Source organism: Notechis scutatus, chromosome Z (assembly GCF_049901735.1).
Source record: "Notechis scutatus isolate UNSWTSFEM ecotype Mainland chromosome Z, rNotScu1.2, whole genome shotgun sequence".
Lineage (NCBI taxonomy): Eukaryota > Metazoa > Chordata > Lepidosauria > Squamata > Elapidae > Notechis > Notechis scutatus.
This window is the reverse complement of record NC_142025.1, coordinates 83,423,814-83,444,529: the sequence shown is the minus strand read 5'-3', so window position 1 is coordinate 83,444,529 and position 20,716 is coordinate 83,423,814. Positions and strand designations below refer to the sequence as shown.

Sequence of the window (20,716 nt, the reverse complement as noted above, 5' to 3'; positions counted from 1 at the left end):
TAGGAGGCATTGCCAACACAATCTTAATGTCTCACATCTGTTTGAGTTACATTGCACTTATTTTATAAACTGCTTATATGTTTCTAAATAAAAGCATCTAAAGCCTGATTTATTATTTTAAAACAATAATACTTGAAACTTTAGCTGGATGGATACAATTCAGAGTTGCCATAGCTTTACAATTTTAAGAAACAATGTATTTAGCAGATGAATGCTTCAATCCATATTCCAGTGATGAAAGATTTCCATAGTTGTCTCCATCAGTATTCCTATACTGGCAATCTCTAGTTATGCCAGGGTTTCATTCCAGGAAGTTTATTTTGTTTACAACTTTAAAAACACCAGTAATTTTAGATGTTAAATCTATTTCATTTTTTCCTGTTCCATATATCTGGAAAGGTACCCTGTTTCTCCAACAATATGGCCTCCCCCAATAGGAAGTACCAGCATGTTTTATAGGCATGAAATGAAATTAAGCCCCTCCCCCCAAATTAAGGCCTATATTAAAACATGTGAAATGGGGGGAATGGTGGGGGGGCTTGCCGTTAGGAAGTACTTTTGTTGCACACCCGGATATGGTGCTGCCAGCATTGACCCCAATACGAAGTGCCCCACCAACGCCGAGGTCAACATCCAAGCCATCGCCACCCGCCCGAAGATGCAAGGGGGCGGAATTAAGTCACCCCCGAAAAGACGGCCTAGCCATTTTTTCGGGGTTCAAAAAAAAAAAAAAAAGACCCGGCCTTATTATATGAGAAACATGGTAAGTACTGTTGTGTTTTCTTTGAAGCTAAATTCCAAACTTTATTTTTGCTCAAGTTTTAATTTAATTTAATAAAAATGATCCAGGAAAAGAGATTTTCTCTTGGTTTTATGAATGTGCGTGCATATATATTCTTCCCTACCCTGGGTAAATGAGTTTGCAGCAGGAAGATGTTTTAATGAACTGTCGTATAATTTTTTTCATTTCTTTAAATATTCATTTTTCATATCTTTAAATAATCATCAGTGATGCTGATTTTTTTCTTCTTAGGGTCATGTGAAAGTTGTACGCTATCTAGTAAAAGAAGTCAACCAATTTCCATCAGATTCTGAATGTATGCGATACATAGCAACAGTTACTGACAAAGTAAGTTCTTTTTTTTTCTTTCATATTTTTTTTTCTTCAGAATACTAGACCAAAATATATTTCACTATGGTATCTGAAAACTGTGCTCAACTCAATCCTAGCATTTGTTTAGATTTCCTATGGTCTTAGAGTTCTAATTCATTTATAGTTGTAAGAAGAATGTAAATAATAAGTAAAATAAGTAAAAATAAATAACAATAAATAATCATTCACTCTTGAATACAGAAAATACAAGGATGTGGTACCTTGCCAAGTTCTTTTTCATATTTGCCAACATAGCATAGCTAATGAAGTATCTAAATATCTGGTCTAATGATATTATCTAGTTAGGGCAATGAAATGTCTATAAAAAATAAGCAAACTCAGAAAGCACCAAGTGAAGTGTCTGCATATATTCTTTATCTTATAAAGATTACCTGAAAATGATATCAGTTATGGTACCAAATTAACTTCTTACATTGGTTATTGGAATATTTTAACTTTCCTAAGTCTTTGGAAAGCTTGTGCCATGAACTTATTCCACTTTTATGTGATCCCATGCTGTAGTGATCCAATCATTGGTGCTCATTCCTCCTGTTTTCTTCCTCCTTTGCTATTTTAGGAAATGTTGAAAAAGTGCCATCTATGTATAGAATCAATTGTTCAAGCCAAAGACAGACAGGCTGCAGAAGCAAACAAAAATGCAAGCATTCTTTTGGAAGAGTTGGATCTGGAAAAGGTAAGTAAACCCTTTTCTGAATAGTTTGTATTTAGATTTAGAACAACAAACAGTGATAGACTTACCCGTGTGGGTCCCAAAATAAGCACTAAGGCTTATTTTCAGAGGTTGTCTTGATTCCCCCACCCCCACCATGTATAGGAGGCCCACTTCTTCTGCTTGCTCGCCAGTGGAGCAGGAGGCCGCACGGCATACCAGCACCGCCACTGCGAGACAAGGGGATGGAGCTGCCCATGTGCCCCACACTGGCTTATCTCAGGGCCCCACAGCCAGGCCACCCACACCCTGATAACTGCCTCCCCTTGCAGCCATGGCATCAGCAGCCCCATCTAGCAGGATCCCATGTGGCCTCCGGTTCACTTCTTCTGTTTGCTCATGGCCACAACGGAGCAGGAGGCCAAGCAATGCACTAGTGCTGTGGCCATACGGCGAGGCGGATGGACCTGCCCCATGCTCCTCACAGCGGCTTACCTCAGGGCCCTTGCAGCCAGGCCATTTACCTCGGTAGAGGCATGCTGCTTTGGGTCCATCAAGTTGTACATGTGTGTTTGTGATCTACATCTCTCACTCTGCCAGATCTCACAGTTGCCCATACTGCCTTACTTCTACATGGTCTTTGTAGAAGCAGGTAGCTCAATAGAATCAGCGTGTAATGCATAGTTTAGCAGAATGGTAGCCATGATATATGACCCATACTGGTTGAGTTGGCCATCTAATTTCAGCCTGAAGAGGACAAACTAAAGACTCTAGATAAGCAATCTGTCCATGAAACTAGCAATCTGCATACAAATAGGATAACATCCAAACTTAAGTACCACAAAAAAATAGCTGCAAAATGAGTATTACAGTGAATCAAACCAGACATCCTAAAAATAAAATTGAAATCTCACAAGCACTTATCAAGGATGAACTATTTCTTTTTCAAACTACTGATGTTTTTAAAACTATACTTTTACTCAGATGCACATTTCTGGTCAGTTCTCAAAATTAGTGAGTTCACAAAGTAAACTCAAGAGTTCCTTGTATACCCTTTCAGACAGCTATTTCCTATGCTAATTGAGACATACTCAAACCTGGCCAATAATCAATTACCCTGGAACTACTACCAGCAACCCAACCATTAAGCAATATAAGTGAAAGAAATCAGGAATATTTTCTAATTTACCTTGTCCTGCTATTGATGTTTTTACACTTGCTCAGATGTGCACTTCTGGTCAGATACTCTCACAGTAAGTACTGTAACGGCATGTAGGCCAGTAGCTTATTTTGTTGGATGAAGTCCCAGTTCTCAGCAGCTCATGGTGAGCAACTCCTTGCTCTCCCAACAATCTTCAGTGCGCTGCAAATACAACCAGTGATTTAATTTTAACTGGTAGGCACTCTTAAAAATGTTACTGAAAAGCATGAATTTCTATCAGCAAGCAGCAGGGTACTGCCACCCAGTCTAACTGTACCCTCTGACATTAATTACTTCCATTTCAGTTCTTTTCTCTGAAAACTTTTTTTGCATATTAGTTTTGCATATTTTTATAAATTATTTGAATATTCTTAGAGAATAATACTGTCAAGTATAATACCACCTTCTCTAAGTAAGCCTTCCATCTACATAGTCAGTCTAAAAATTGCCAGTTTTATTTAGCCTTTGTGATTTGTGACTGTATTTGTGCCAGAATACTGCAGTTTTAAATTCTACCGCTTTTAAATGTCTCTCTCTTGGCATTATTTGAATAAAGAGCCCACTGATGACCAAAAGGAAGTCCTAGCTCACACAAAAATCATTGGATTAGAATTTGAAATTCTTGCATCCTATCTTGGGGTTGTTAAAATTGATTTTACATAACAAATAAATTTTACATACAAATAAACACTTTGTTCACAGCTTTTCTGACTGAACAGTGGTGTTAAAAGTTTGTGGAGCCCTTTGAATTTTCAATATTTCTACACAAATATGATCTAAACTGTGATCTATTCTCCACACAAACCCTAAAACTAGAGGACCCAATTAAATAAATGATTCAACCTGTATCATAAATTAATCAGCTTTAGAGAAGCTCTTATTTTTTCAGGTTATTTATCGGCATACACATATCTAATTTGAATATAAGGGATTACATAATTAATCTATATTGATAATAATTGAAAGCTATTGAAATGGGTATACATGTGTATGTTTCTTATTATATCTATTTCCAGCTCTGAATCGGTATTATCTGTTCAAGATAGCAGTTTCTTTTTTGACAGTTCTTCTGATCACGTTTTTAATCTAATTTGTAGTTAAGGGAAGAAAGTAGACGGCTAGCACTAGCTGCTAAAAGAGAGAAAAGAAAAGAAAAAAGAAGAAAGAAGAAAGAGGAGCAGAGGAGAAAGCTAGAAGAAATTGAGGCAAAAAACAAAGAAAATTTTGAACTACAGGCTGCTCAAGAAAAGGAAAAAAACCTAAAAGCTGAAGGTATATATTACAGCACTACTCATGACTATTATTGGAGTTGCCTGGTATAGATGCCACATAAAGTTAGCTTGAAACAGCCAGGAAATAATCAGATTTCACAGGTTTTTTTTTTAACTTTTCCTTCCCAAAATCTTGCAATTGAATAATTTCATGAGATTTGTTAATATCTCATCACCTTTGCCATAGCCCAGTGGATGCCATCTACAGGAGTCTTCGCAGGCTACGGTGCTTATAGGCACTTTGAGGCTTAAAAGCTTTAGAGCAGGGACCTTCAAACTTGACAGCTTTAAGACTTGTGGACTTCAACTCCCAGAATTCTTCCCCCAGTCATGTTAGCTCAGGAATTCTGGGAGTTGAAGTCCACAAGTCTTAAACTTGCCAACTTTGAAGACCCTTGCTTTAGAGAATGAAGAACAGAATTTAGTGGTCTGTATAAAGGAAGAAGGTGGTAACTGTAGCATTAGAGTTACCATGCGTTTTGACTCAAAGCCCTTTATTCCTTTCAAAATATTTGACATCTACTCTTAAGCATCGGTTCAGTAACAAATTGCTTATTTTAAATCATAATTAAATCCTATGATCTCCATTAGATTAAATCAATATTATTAAATAATAAAGCTATTCAATTAAAGCAAACTCCATACTATAAATTTATAGAGATTTGATGGAAATAAATATTTTTACCCCGTGACTTTTAAGTTTGTGTTTATAAATCATAAATCTGTTACATACATTTCCATTTCAATCACTGAAAATATTAAAGTGATTTTTGCAAAGAACTGATGTTCAAAATGAAGAAAATGGCTTTTTGGAATTGTTCTTGAGATTAACTTAATAAAAAACCTGATTGATTAATTAAGAGCATTTTTAAAATTCTCATGCAATTTTTAAAGAGATTTTGTTTGTTAAATTGGACTTTTTGTAGAATACCATAAAAGAAATTTGTTCACCAGTTCTCTAAATTCAATTCTTTCCTCTATAATCTGTAAATTAGGTTTGTGTTCAATTCCTCAGCTTTTAGAAGTACAATTGTTACATTTATATGTTCACACATCAACCTACTTGTTAATAAATAGGTATTAGGTAATAAGGTACTGTAACAGGATCTAAGATCTCCATAAATTATTTGCATAGAAATATGTGGACCAATACAATGATAAACACTTCAGGAATGCTTGGGCTTCAATCATGTTCTTTCGTTTCTCAATTAGAAGAGCCAGGAGTCCCAATAGAACCCCCGAGTGCTACCACAACCACTACTATAGGTATATCTGCAACATGGACAACTTTGGCAGGTTCCCATGGAAAAAGAAATAATGTTACTACAAGCAATTCTAAGAGAAAAAGCAGGAAAAATAAAATCAACCAAGATACAGTTCAGATAATGTTTGATGATCAGCTTCCAATCTCCTACTCTCAACCAGAGAAAATAAATGGTGAATCGAAAAGCAGCAGTACAAGTGAAAGTGGTGACAGTGACAACATGAGGATTTCCAGCTGTAGTGATGAAAGCAGCAATAGTAATAACAGCCACAAAAGTGATAGCAATTCATCCACAGCAGACAGTAACGATCAGAACAGCAAGAAGCAGCCAGCAGTGCTTGTTACATTCCCAAAAGAAGAGCGAAAACCAATGTCTAGCAAATCTCCACTCAAGTAAGGTTCTGTGGGTTTTATTGCCAAAACGATTGATAAATCTTAATCATGCTGTAACATCTCTGAATTTTTGTTGGCTTGTATTTTCTTTCCCTTTTGTTCCTTTATTGATTGATAATATGCAGTGTTTATTAAAATATTTCTGTTGCCTTTCTACCAAATAAACTATTTAAAGATAGTATAAGTGCATTTCAGAATCCTAGAAAGAAATTGGTTTTCACCTTGACAAATAAGGGCCAGATGACATTTCAACCTTCATTGAAGTATCAGACAAACTATAGGAAATCTACAAGAAAGGTTCAAAAAGCTCACAAAGACCTAATCTTAGTGTGTTCACTAACGAAGGAATAGTTATAATTAAAACTGATTAGCGAGACTGTGTGTGAACCCATCTTCCTTAAATGATCAGTTAATGTAGAATAAACATAATTAAAGATATAAAAAACATTACAAAGTGTTCATTGTTCTAGTCTAGAACAGCCCTATGGGCTTCCTTTGTCCACATAGAAACAAAAATTATCCTGATAATCAGAGGCTGTGACAAGTAGGTCAAAGCAGTGTTTGGATTCTAGCTTTTATTTCATGTATTTCTCCATTTCAGGATTTCTGAGAAGGAACCTTCTGTCTTGAAGGAGCATATTTTCTAACAAACAATATCTTAATTCTAAAGGTAGAGTAGACAAGGTGACCTGTTGGTCTATCTTTGAGAGAAAAGTAGTATAATTTGATGTGATGTGATCAGAATGAATATTATTTAGACTATATATATTTTTACTCCAATATCCCATGATCATCTAATAAGAGAATATGACATAAAAATATTTATAGTGGCCATTGAACTTTGATAATAAGTATGGTATTTGTTTATCAAAATAGATACAACCATAGGTAGGCAAATAGGCAGTGGGAGGAGTAGTAACTTCTGACTTCCTGCTGCCTTTCCCATTGATTTTGATTGTGGGATGAGAGGTTTAGTGGTATATAAGTTATGCATCTCATTAAATGGAAATTATTTGATTTGTTTGAATGCAGGGCATATTTCAATTTATAAAAAGCATTAAACAGAAAAATTAAAAGTTTTCTGCTTTACCATAGCTGTAATATTCATTTGTTGTATTTTTCTGTATATCTGAGATATAGAAACATTTGATTAAGTATCAAATGTTTTAATTGCTGTTAAATAAATATGTGTTTTGTAACTGAAAATCAGTCATTTTAATATGTCATAGATTTAAAGGGTTTGGATGCCAACATAATTAAAGCAGACCTCTGGATATCAGTAGAATATTTTATTCTCTTTTATTATTTGTCTTTAATATTTGTGTGATAGCGATTAACACAGAAATATTTTTCTCTCTCTCTCTTCTGTCTTTTTCCCATTTTACTTGAAAGGTTATTAGAGATTATTGGTGAAGCACCTGCTAATTCCTTATCTACTTGCACAAAATCTTGTCCATCACCTCTCTCTTCTCCTAATGGAAAAATCAGCTTAGCTAGTCCTAAACGTGGTCAGAAGAGAGAAGAAGGATGGAAAGAAGTTATAAGAAGGCAAGCTAAATTTTATATTACAGCAAATTTCTATTTTTCTTCCTGTCCACTTTGGAAAATGTATTTTAACCTTGCTTAATCCTACCAGCCACATTAGGGAATATATAGTAGATGCATTCCTTATACCTAATTTTAACAGTTTCTCATAAGGATTGCTGTAAAATATATTCACAATCTGAAAACAAAATTTATTTTCTGTAATGACATTTTTTCTGTCAAACTAGATTACTTTCATACCTAAAAATCTAATAAAATGATTTATTACTTCATTTAATTTGAAGTTTGCTAACACTTATGTTTTATTTTAATGATGAAAAATGCCATATAGATTTTATCAATATGTAATAAAGACTTCCTGAATATGTGTCATACCCTGCATATACTTCCTTGTTGGTGAGATGCTGGTAACAGTATATTGGCTTGCAAGGTTGTTCCTTAATGAAAGAGCCTAACTTGCATAGAATAACCTGACAGTACCTAGAATAAAATCAGTCTGGTTACACTTGCGACATTTGGTAAAATGTCCCAAACTGTGCAGAATGTGCTATATATGCCATGAATATGATTAAATCTAGTAAACTTAACCTTAGCTTAAGACCTAAATGATTTGCAATGAATGCTAGGTTATGTCATACAATGAAGACCATAGAATTGAAAATTAATATATCAAAGACCAAAGTAACTTTGACTTGGAAATTGGACTAAACATTTCCACACTATTCATAAATGGTAAAAGCTAGAGCAAACAGATGAATCTATATAGAATCTTGATAGAATATTTAAGAAAACTGAGGAAATGGTTAAGACAATTTGTAACATTCTAATGTTGGTAGATGATGTAATGATGAGTTATGTGTGAAGTATTATGAAAAAGATTGTTGAAACCAGCAAAATAATTTCACATAAGAGCATGATTTTGCTCACATTGTTTTATGAAAACAATGGGATTTAGGAGAAACATAAAATGACTTGAATGCAAAGAGGGTTAAATAAAATACTTTTTGCTCTGTTTCAGTATTCTTTTCTTACATTGTCCCTTTAATTTTTTGGCTGTTCCTTATTCCTTTTCTGTATTCAGCACAATGTTTATGGAGGTTCTCAGTCATCCAGAGCATAGTTATCCCAAAGGTGTTTTTTCAAGAAGCAACTGGACTTCCTTATTTTTCTCTGATGACATTTTGATTCTCATCGAAGAAGCTTCTTCAGCCTTGACTGAATGATGGGGAATGGAAGGATTTATATTCCTTGCAGACATTTGTAGCTACTCAGGTGACCCTGATGACACAGATAAACCTTCAGGTGGCCTCAGTGACTATCTAAAATAATGCAAATCTCTCAGCAAGGAATATAAATCCTTCCCATTCAGTCAGAGTTGGAGAAGCAAAACATCTTCAAAGAAAAACAAGAAAGTCCAGTTGCCTTTTGAAAAAAGCAACTTTGGAGCCATTCAGCACAATGTTGCTGACTCAGTAAGGAAATAGTGAATGGCTATTCAAGTAATTTCTCTTGAAACACATTCTCACTATTGCATGGTATATCTTTGCAGTTAGGAGCTGACCAGAAATTCTTTATCATAAAAATGACTTTCCAACTTTCTAAATAATCATCTTTGAATTAAAATATCAGTAATTTTATACCATGGCCTACGTATCAGGCTGTACAGTTTTTGGAAAATCAAAACAATCCTGCTTTATTGTATCCTAAGTTTGCTGTTGTAATTAACTTTCTTGTTCATTTGTTTTTAGATCAAAGAAGGTTTCTGTTCCATCAACTGTTATTTCCAGAGTAATTGGGAGAGGTGGTTGTAACATCAATGCTATTAGAGAATTTACAGGAGCACACATAGATATTGATAAACAGAAAGATAAAACAGGAGACAGAATCATAACAATAAGGTAATCCAAGGCACTACTTATTTCATTTCTAATAATTTAGTTGATCTTACTTCTGTACTTAGTTGATAAATGCCTTAGGTGAGCCCTTGTTAAGGGACAGATTTTAGTCAAAAAATCTTACCTTACCTTACCTTCTTATTGGAAACCACTTGTCAAGAATTCTAATTTGAGAGATAGCTGTGCTTTCCTATAAGATATGAGAGATTCAGGGAGCACATTTCATTTCTCCATTTCATTTCTTTCTTAAATTTAACTTTTCATTTTTCCCTGTGTTTTTCTGAGATTAAGCACCTTTTTCTGTATTGTACTTCACTGTACCTAGAATTTATCTAAGCATAATTTTATATCTAATTGATGTTTTTTGATGTTTGCATTCAAACATTTGAGTTCACTATTAGAGGGAATCATAACATAAATGTTGCCATAAAGTAATTAAATTTCTTTTTCTTAAGTATCTGATTTTTTTTTAAAAAAGTGTCCTCATGCATCTGTTATAGGGGAGGCACAGAATCAACACGACAAGCAACACAACTTATAAATGCTCTGATTAAAGATCCAGATAAAGAAATTGATGAGCTCATTCCAAAGAATCGTTTGAAAAATTCTGCAGCCTATCCCAAAACAGGAACATTATCACATGCAACCACTACAACAGTTCACGGTTCTGTAGCTGGGAACAAAGTCGCCACTGTAGCAGTATCATCATCATCACCACCATCATCATCATCTCAGATTGCTACAACAGCCTCTGTGCCTGCAATGTCATCAGCATGTACCCATAAAACACTGAAGAATCCCATGAACAATGTTAGACCTGGATTTCCAGTTTCTCTACCATTAGCCTACCCTCCTCCCCAATTTGCACATGCATTGCTTGCTGCTCAGACTTTCCAACAGATTCGTCCGCCAAGGTTGCCCATGACCCATTTTGGAGGAACATTCCCACCAGCTCAATCCACTTGGGGTCCTTTCCCTGTTAGACCTCTGAGTCCTGCAAGAGCAACTAACTCACCTAAGTCTCACGCCGTGCCTCGCCATAACAATCAAAACAGCAGTGGTTGTCAAGTGAATTCTGTGGGTTCCTTGACTTCTACTTCTACAGCTACCACAAGTTCAGTGGTGTCTACTGTGCCTGTTTCTTCTGCAAATGGCAGTCCCAGTTCTCCCTCAGTGAGAAAGCAACTATTCGTCACTGTGGTGAAAACATCCAGCACTACCACAACAATTTCAACCACAGCAAGCAACAACAGCACAACAACAACAAATGCCATATATCCTTTTCCTACAGCCAAAGAGCAATACCCAATTTTATCCACTTCCTCCCCTTCACCACCGGCCCAGTCAGCAAAGATATCTAGAAATAGTCCTTCAGAATGTACAAGAAATTCTCCAAGCAAAAGGGTGTTATCTTCCGACCAGGAAGTGGGTAGTTCACCAGTTGTGGAAATGGTAAATTTGGCCAATAACAGGCAGTCAAATAGTTCTGTTGGCATTCCTTCAGAACATCTGGGACAACCACAGTCTCTTGGGCCTCTTTCTCAAGAAGCAAGACCACCTTTACAGCCTCAGGTTCCAATACAAGATCCTCGTATGGTTGTACCTCCAAATTTAACAACCATGAGTTCTTCTGCCCCAATAGTTACTCCTGCTAATGCTTCAGTGAACTCTCCAGCAAACTACCTTTTGTCTCAGGCATCAGTAGGATCTATTCAGTCTTCTGCTCCAGCTAAAATAGAAAATGCCTCTGTCAGGCTATCTTCCCATGGAACCAATCCTGTGCACAAGAATTCAACTCCTCTTCAGAATTCTACAGTTCCAGTCCTTAACATCACACACATAAAAAGACCCCACAGTGTTCCTTCTTCAGTGCAAGTTCCTTCCACTTTAACTACTCAGAGTGTTTCTCAAAATTCAGTCCATCCCACAAATAAATCCATGGCCACCAATTTCAGTGCTGCTTTACCATTTGGACCATTTAGCACACTATTTGAGAATAACCCTCCCTCAGCTCATGCATTCTGGGGTGGTTCTGTCTTGTCATCTCAGACAACGCCGGAATCCATATTGTCTGGAAAGTCTTCATTTCTGTCAAATTCAGATCCATTACATCAGTTAGATACTTCCAAAGCCCCAGGATTTAGACCTCCACTGCAGAGACCAGCTCCAAATCCCTCAGGTAAATATAAGGTCCACCTTTTTCCTTGTTTCATATCCCCGGTATCTCTTTAGTGTTTTATGATTGGATGTCAAAGACTGCAGTCTGATTGGTGTAAAATCTTATCTATCTGTTGAATAATGGGATCAAATTCTAGCTATGCATGCAAATAAGCAAGTTCGTTTTCTAAAAGGTTTAGCTATAAAATGAAGCATGAATATATCTGCAAAAGGGTTTTATCTGTTCACTCAGATTGATTATAATCTGCTAATCTTAAAAAAGTGAATTATTATTTATCACTAAATTATATTTTTTGAATATGTTTACTTCCCTTGAAAAATTTCACCTAATAGTCATGCTGTTTTTAACATCCAAAATACATGAAGAATATTGTAAATCTCTTTAGCTAAAGGCTTATTTATTTAATACATTTCGATTTGTAAATAAGCATTGTGCTGTTACTTCAAAATAGATACAGGGAAAATCAGTAAAAAGTAAGACATAGTATTTATAATCAAATTTATGAAAAATGCAGTTTGAAACATTGTGAGATCTCACAGCTGTACAGGGAATTTGAAAAAAACACTTAGTGATATTGGCAAAGCATTATGGATAATATAGATTGATCTCAACCAATAGATCAATCCATCCCAGGGAACTAATGGTCCTGATGGATTCAGAGAGAACTTAAGGTTTTTCCTGGGGGTGGGTCGTTTGACTGAGATCTTAGCTCTACCAGTTAGGGAGCTTATATGTGATTGATTTTTTTTTTGTTGGGTTTTCCTATTTATTGATCTTGGGTCATTCTGATTTTCCAAGGAGTTCTGGGAAATAAACTAACAGACATTTGAAAAAAGGTGAAGAGCATTTTTGACTACTTCCATTTGACAGCTAACATTAAAGATTACATTATGGTGATGATAAGTTGGGTAGAAAAACTACTCTTATTACACTCTTTCCACTCTTGTTGCATCTCCAGATAACTGGCTAGTAGCTTGGTTTAAAGTGACCATTGCTGGGGAGGAAAGGCCCCTGTGAACATCTACAAGTCTACTTTAGGAATGTACTAGATAGCTGATAAATAAAATCACTTGGATACATACTGAATTAGATTGGACTGTGCATGTGCAGTTAAGTTGACTGAGGCAGAGTCTTGTCCTGTCCTACTAACTGGAAAAGGTTCGATCCCCTGACTATTAAGGAAGTTAACAGGATCAATGGGATTGTTAACCTAGCTACAAGTTTGTTAGCTCTGTATCCATCTTGGTTGGCAGTGAAAGCATCTTTGAGGGAGGAGATGGTTCCATTTGTCTTAAAGGGGGAAATAATGTACCTCACCTCAAGAAGCCATTACCAATCCCAACTATTTTGGGCAATTTACACCTAAGTCTCTGACTTTCTCTTTTTAAGAAAAATGATTGAGAAGGTGGTATAGCTGCAGTTTTAGATGATCTCAGAAGAAGCAGATGATCTGGACCCATTTAAATTAGTTTCAGGCCAGGGTGTTGTACAGAGATGACATTGATTGCACTGTGGCAGAGCCAGTATGGGAGCAGTGAATACATCCTGGTTCTCCTTGATTTCTCAGCAGCCTTTGATACTGTCATTTTTAACTTTCTCAACTGGAGTTAACCAGAGAACCATTTTCAAACCACGGAGGGTTGAAAATAATAAACACAGTGCTGCCATAGTTCTCCTTTCCCCGTGTCAGTGGAGAAGAGGTCAAGCTTTGAAGTGCCTGGTTGATGGATTGCCATTCATTCTGTTTAATATCTATATGAGGCTGCTGAGTAAGATCATCTTCTATAACAGGAATAGACATCATTATATGAATGATACTGAGTTTTATAACTCAATCTGGTTAACAAAACTAAAAGCTAAAGGTTTATGATTCATCTACTGTTGGGTATTATCTTTAAAGGTTTTTTTTTTAAATTAGGTGCTTCTAATCTTGTGTGTGTAGTCTTGGATTTGTGATGTATTGGTATAATTTTAGGAGCAAATCAGAAACCTGAGTTTGTGGTAGAATCTAGTTCCCATATTGCACCATTGTCCTGTTCTTTCTGGTTGATTATGAAAATCTGCTTCGGTTTCATTTCAGTTTAAGTGATTGTCTGTATTTGAGATGGATACAAAACGGCGCCTGCAATAGCAAATTGGAATGACTTTAGGAAACCAGAGGAAGAGCTTCCATAGACTAAACAATATTAAGAAAAGTGGCAACTGAACTATCAAAACAAATGGGGGTGTGACAAATACCTTAGAAGGGACCCTCTTTAATTTCTTGGACTATAAAGGCAACAGGAGAAAGATGTACTTTCAGATTTGCAAGACTCTGTTAATATAGTCTTACGTTACTGAAAAGCTAGAGCTAGTACTTTTGAGTATGCTTCTTGTCTGGACTACCTCGCAAAGCTGATGGTGCCTGAGAAGGTGCAGTGCTGTTGCATATTATAATTATATTTTATTAAGCAACACATTTAAATTGAGCTCTAGCTGTGAGCTCTAACTGTTGTTCTGTCTTGGTAGTCTGCTCGATGATCTACTCTCAGAATTGATCTGGCTGTATTATTTAGTCTGTTGATCTTAAGAGGAGGGTAATTCTGTTTCCTGAAGTCTGGTTTAATTCTATTAGGTGAGTATCTCTATATAATGGGTCAGAAGATATATGATGGATGTAATGGTCTGTTCTCTATGGAAGTTGGAAGCATATAGATTGTCTATTGTGTAATTTTACTATTACTGTGTGTGTGTGTGTGTGTGTGTGTGTGTGTGTGTGAAATTCATATAGTCACCCATTTGCTAAAGAGCTCTATCAAAAAAAGGGAACTTTGTTCAATAGTTTGAACAAAGTGAGGTTGATGGGATGGAAATTTTGAGATCATGATGGAACTTAATTATTCATTTCATAAATTGAAATTGGCACAAATATATTGCATCCACAATTCCTTATTCCATTGTTATGGTATGTAGGAATGACCTTGGAAGACTGGAGGAAGAGTCACATCCCAACAATGGTCTTGTGCAGCCCAGTTCACAAATGGGGAAAAGCATAGGAAGTGTTTGAGAAATGACCCTTCCTAGAGAGGAAGGGAGTAACAGATAACAGATAACATGCCTGTAGGGCATCTAGTACAACCCCCTGCACAAGAGGGAGACCCTACACCATTTCTGACAAATGGCAGTCCAATCTCTTCTTGAAAGTCTCAAGTAATGACGCTCCCACAACTTCTGAGGGCAAGCTGTTCCATTGGTTGATTGTTCTCACTGTCAGAAAGTTTCTCCTTATTTCCAGGTTAAATCTCTCCTTGTTGCGTTTCCATCCATTATTCCTTGTCTGGCCTTCAGGTGCTTTAGAAAATAGCTTGAAACCTTCCTCTCTGTGGCAGCCCCTCAGATATTGGAAGACTGCTATCATGTCTCCCCTGGTCCTTCTCTTCACCAGACTAGCCAAGCCCAGTTCCTGCAACTGTTCTTCATATGAGTAATACTTTTAGTCAGCCTTGCAAGTTTTTTTGTAATGTAACCTTATAATAAAGATAGTGCTGATGTTCCTTGTTGTGCTTCTTGTCTGGACTAACTTGTAGAGTTAATATCCATAGAGCAGAAGCCTTGTTTTTTATGTACTATTTAACATATTCTTGTATACAATAAAACAAAAAATGGCATGGACGTAAAAAAATGCAACTAAATTTGTTTGGCAACAGTAGCGGCAAACAACACCCCCCCCCCCAACAATTCTAAATATTGCACAATATGATCAGGTGTCATCCAGAACATAAACATAATAAAATTCATTCCAATAATGTTTTGAGAAATTTGAAAAAATTCAGGTTTTTGCAAATGCTAAATTCTATCTAAACTAGCAAATATTCCCTGGCAAAAATTTTTTTCCATTCCTAGCCCCAATTTAACAACTAAAATTAACACTGTTTTGTTCTATGATTCATCAGTTTGCAAGGCAAAGATATATTTGCTTAGAAGTTTTAGAAAGTGAAATCTGGTTGATTGTTGATTACTGACATTTTGATATGCAAGTCGAGTAGATCATGTGATCATCCGCTTGATGATTATAAGTGGTTAAACGGATTTATTGGTATATATAAAATTCAAAGTAAAAAATTCATACAGAAATATATTAGTACTACTAACATTATTGAATAAGCAAATTATGCGTTATGCCAATACCAGCATTTATGCACATTGTTCTTCTTGGAAAGTGATGTTTTACACATAATTTTACAGGTATTGTTGGTCTGGATTCACCTTATGGTTCTATTACACCTTCTTCTGCACATTTGGGTAACTTTGCCTCAAATCTTTCAAGTGGCCAAGTATATGCTTCAGGAACTGCATTGGGTGGAGCACCAACAGCTGCTAATTTTAATAGACAGCATTTTTCCCCACTCAACTTACTGCCTTCATGTTCCTCTGCATCAAACGGTAAGGGTTTGTTTCATTCTTTAATAGCATAATCAAATATCTTAAGGTTCCTAGCAGATTTCTTATCTTAGGAGTCGAATAAAGTTAATTGATAATAGCTGCAGTTAAGTTTTAATAACCCAAGAAATATTTTTACAGTTTTATTCAGGTAAGCTGAATTCTAGAATCATGATTGTACTGTTTGCAAAACGGTACTGTGACAAGTCTCTCCAGTGATTACTTCTATGTATATTTGCCCTAAAGAGCATGTCATAAAAATTACAAGCTGTTACTGTTATATCAAGTCTCAGGTATCATGATTCATCTGTTTGCAACTGTTATTACTTAATGTTTAATTCATGTTACTCATTTTATTGAGTCTGGGATAAAATCAAGTATTGGGAAGATAGGTTGTTTTTTTAAATATTCACAGCAAATTCTCTCTTCATACCTATTTGCTCTTAGAGCCATCTCCTCAACCAATGACTGCTGGAGTGAGAGCACCATCTCCAACCCCTTCAGCTGTTTCCATCGTGTCAGAAAAGTCCAGCAATATATCTCAAGACAGGAAGGTTCCTGTTCCAATTGGAACTGAGCGTTCTGCACGTATTAGGCAAACAGGAACATCTACACCTGCTGTTATAGGGAGTAACTTAGCTGCTCCAGTTGGTCATAGTGGTATATGGTCTTTTGAAGGACTAGGAGGAAATCAAGGTGGTATGTATTGTCTTCTGCTCATCTTACAATAATGTATTATCAAAACAAAATCTAGAAAATGAATAATTTAAATGTTAAAAATAGATGCTTCTCTCAGAAATGCTTGTGTTGATTTTTGGTATTTCCATATTAAATAGCTAATTAATGCCATTACAGATTTATTAGAATAGAATAGAATTCTTTATTGCTTAAGTGTGTAATTGGGCAAGCAAGGAATTAGTCTCTGGTGCATAAGCTCTCAGTGTATATATAAATAATGCAAATAACACAATAAGTCATCTATATATATAAAAGGGAAATACCACTCGCATCATCACAAAATCTCCAGAACCATAAAGCCTACAAACTTGAAATTTGGCATGTATGTTCCTCTTGGCTTCTAGGTGCTCACTAAGAAAGGATTTTTTGAAATGACAATCAGAACACTAGTATTTCGTATATTATTATAAACATGCTCTGATGCTAAGGATTTCTACTCCCCCTCCCCACCTGAAAAGAAACCTGTTCTAAATGCAAAACACAAGCAGAAGAGTTTCAGTTTCACAGCAGCAACCAGCTTTAGTACAAAACAGTTGAGCTTAACCATGCCCAGGCTCTTTGCTATCTCCTTTTTGCTCCCACAGCAAATACTGTTTCAGTTTCCAAACATTCCTCAACTCTCTCACACACACTGATAGATGCTAGCCAGGTGAATACTGATGGATGCTGATAGAAAGAGAGAATTTTTCCCCTTATATAACTAAGCCTGATCACAGTTTCATAACAAAGCACAGCTAGTAGATCATAAATCATAAGATACAAGTGATAAATCATCAGATATCAAAAGGAGCAGATAGTAGGAAAGATGAGAAGGATGGAAAGATGAGATGACAAGGATAACAACAATATAGCCTACTACTTATATCTACTAATATCTTTAGGCATAAGAGTGGAGTTAGGTGTTTAGCAGAATGATGGCATGGGGGAGGAGGGGAACTATCTTCGTGTCTAGCTATTTTGGAATGCAATACCTTATTGTGAAGTTGAAACAGTTTACGTCCAGGATGTGAGTGGTCTGTAGATGTTTTCTTGCCCTCTTTCTAGTTCACACAATGTACAGGTTCTCAGTGGAAGACAGGCAAATTGCAATTGTTTTTTCTGCAGTCCTAACTATCCATTGAAGTCACTACCTGTCCTGCTTGGTGGCTGTGCCAAACTAGACAGTTACAGAGGTACAAATGACAGACTCAGTTGAAGCAGAAAGATCATTCTTTGTTGTGCCTATAGTCTCTATAGTTTTAAGACTGTTCAGCTTCAGATTGTTCCAGCTGTACCACAGGGCCAATTGTTCTACCTCCCATCTGCATGCAGACTCATTATTATCTCGAATGAGACCAATGGCAAACTTCAGTAATTTAACAGAGGGATCCTTTGAGATTCAGCTATTAGTATATAGATAAAAGAGTAATGGAGAGAACATGCGGTATGGAGGCTCCAGTGCTAATTGAATGGAGATTTTGATGCAGATGAAGATGGGGCCAGTTGATCACACAGACTTTCAAGCAAGGAGTTACCTTGTCTGGGCCTGGTGCTTTTCCTGACTTTTGTCTGCGAAATAGACCCTGTACCTCTTTTTCTAGGATCACCACAGGTGAGGGGCCCAGAGGGATAGAGTCAGGTGTAGGTAACTTGGTTGTTGTTGATGTATCTGAGATGGAGAAGGTAGCAATAGTTGACAGTGGTCTCCTCTCACAGTGGTTTAATCATGTCCTACTTTAAAAAGTTAATTTTTAAATCTTATTGTGACATATTATTTGAGGCTAAATGAGCAGAGTGACTTTTTCTTCAGTTTTTAGATCACAGTATAGATTATATTAGAAATTCAGTGATAACATAAATAAGAATATATTAATAGTTGTACTCTTTTCTTTCTTTCTAGATAAAGTAGATTGGTGTCACAGTGGAATGGGAAACCATATGATTCACCGGCCAATGTCTGATCCAGGAGTATTCTCACATCAGTCAATGGAGCGAGACAGCACAGGAATTGTAACACCTTCTGGTACATTCCATCAGCACGTTCCTGCAGGATACATGGACTTCCCTAAAGTTGGGGTAACCTAATATTTAGATAATTGGCCAGGTTTTTGTTGTTTAAATGGTTTTTCTTGTTTAAACGTTAACAAATGTTAAGTTTCAGTTGGTTTTGCTATGACAATTGGTATGTCTTTGAGTTTCCTATTGTGTCTAGAGAAATCCTAAATAGCTAAGAAATGAGTATATACCAATTACTTTGTTAATATTTAAATATTTCTTACATGTATCAAGAAGTAATTTTATAAAACATTCTCACATATTGATATATGTACTTTTAATTTTTATATACTGCCCCAATTGCAAAATCAGGAGACATTAATTTAGGAATTCTCATGTTTTTAGCACATGTAATAAATTAAGATCATTAGATTGCAGACAATTTATAATATAAAATTCTCCTGAAATATGCATATATCTAAAACCAGGAATACAATAGGGTTTTGGGTTTGTTTTTTTTTTGCTATGTGAAGAGATGATTAAATAATTCACAATTCTGTTCTTGACAGGGCATGCCCTTTTCGGTGTATGGGAATGCAATGATTCCTCCTGTTGCACCCATAGCAGATGGTACTGGTGGGCCCATATTTAATGGGCCTCATGCTGGTGACCCAACTTGGAATTCGTTGATAAAGATGGTTTCAAATTCTGCAGAGACTAATGGCCCCCAGACAGTAAGTATCAAGGATATTTCAGATTAGTATTTATGGACAAATGTCCCCTTTCAGTACTGGAAAAAAGAGAAGCTTTATTAGTCTTTGTCTGTAATGTGTCTCAGCATTACATCTAATTTTCCTAATTCCTAGAGTTAATAGTATTCCAGTGACAGATTATGGAAGACATTTGTATGTGGCATATATATTGCCTAAACAATATTTATATGATTTGTACCAACAATCTAAAAATTGAGGCAATTTAGTTTGAGCTAATAATGCAGTTTCATCAGGCCATTTTGTGCAAGTGGGTAAAAATATCATAGAAGAATGGATATTTAGGTGAGAAGGGAATAGGATACTCTGAGGGCATAAAAACCCTGTATTTTTATTCTTAATATTCAATATTTCTTGATTTTGGAGACTTTTAAAAGTAGCAGCTTTAGTCCAAATGTTAATTTCTTATTGATAATGAATAATGGGTTGAATAGATAAAAGTGGTTGTAATGTTTTACATGATATACAAGTAGCATGCACATCAATTTCCAAATGGATCAAAAGAGCTAAAGAACATTCCATGTATTTATATTTTACTTTAAAGAGTAACAAATTGAGATAATAATTTACATATGTTAAGTGGGAATTAATTACAATTCTATTTGTTTATTTATTTGATAATGAAAGCTCTGAAGTTTAAAATGTCTATTCTCCTCCCCAGGTTTGGACAGGAACATGGGCACCACATATAAGCAGTGTGCATATGAACCAGCTTGGTTAAATGCAGATCACCTTCAATAGCTTGAAGACTTTTTTTTTTTTGGCTTTGAGGAGACTACAGATGGCAAAAACAGTTCTCCTCAGCTTTCAAATTATTTTTTGGTTGTATTGGACTGAAGCGTGTAGGCTTTTCAGAAGAACATACTGACACTTCTCTGTGAACATTATGACTGCCCATTGCCTTCCAGATGTGGTTCATCTTAGCCTCTTAGTTTCATTTTCTTTCACTCTTGATATTAATTTTGGACATAACTTTATGTTGAGGCTGTTCTTTGGTTGGTTGATTTTTAGTACTGTAAACTGCTTTTGGGCATACACAGAAATTTAGCAAAATTATGTAAACATGATCCTGATGTTTTAGAATGGCAGATAAATGTACAATTGTTTACATAACAGAAATGGATAGCAGAAGGCAAATCTTTCCGGTATGTCAGTATAGAGGCTCAACTTTAATGTGACAGATGTATCTTCATATACAGCAGTCTGGATGTTTTCTTCATACATTAAAATATTAATAAAGATTA

General features: G+C 35.8%; 1 protein-coding gene across 5 annotated transcripts in view; it reads left to right on the top strand.

The window, feature by feature from the left end:
• The window catches only part of ANKRD17 (ankyrin repeat domain 17), a 125,944-nt gene extending 105,228 nt beyond the window's left edge, over positions 1-20,716 (top strand). For all 5 annotated transcript variants that reach the window (XM_026679873.2, XM_026679872.2, XM_026679874.2 and 2 more), the window contains 12 exons: positions 1,034-1,129; positions 1,731-1,847; positions 4,122-4,296; positions 5,508-5,952; positions 7,345-7,500; positions 9,246-9,395; positions 9,893-11,571; positions 15,796-15,993; positions 16,438-16,689; positions 18,608-18,783; positions 19,272-19,436; positions 20,134-20,716. In XM_026679873.2, the coding sequence (XP_026535658.1) occupies positions 1,034-1,129; positions 1,731-1,847; positions 4,122-4,296; positions 5,508-5,952; positions 7,345-7,500; positions 9,246-9,395; positions 9,893-11,571; positions 15,796-15,993; positions 16,438-16,689; positions 18,608-18,783; positions 19,272-19,436; positions 20,134-20,193 (3,669 nt within the window). In that variant the 3' untranslated portion in view covers positions 20,194-20,716. The remainder of the gene's footprint in view (positions 1-1,033; positions 1,130-1,730; positions 1,848-4,121; positions 4,297-5,507; positions 5,953-7,344; positions 7,501-9,245; positions 9,396-9,892; positions 11,572-15,795; positions 15,994-16,437; positions 16,690-18,607; positions 18,784-19,271; positions 19,437-20,133) is intronic.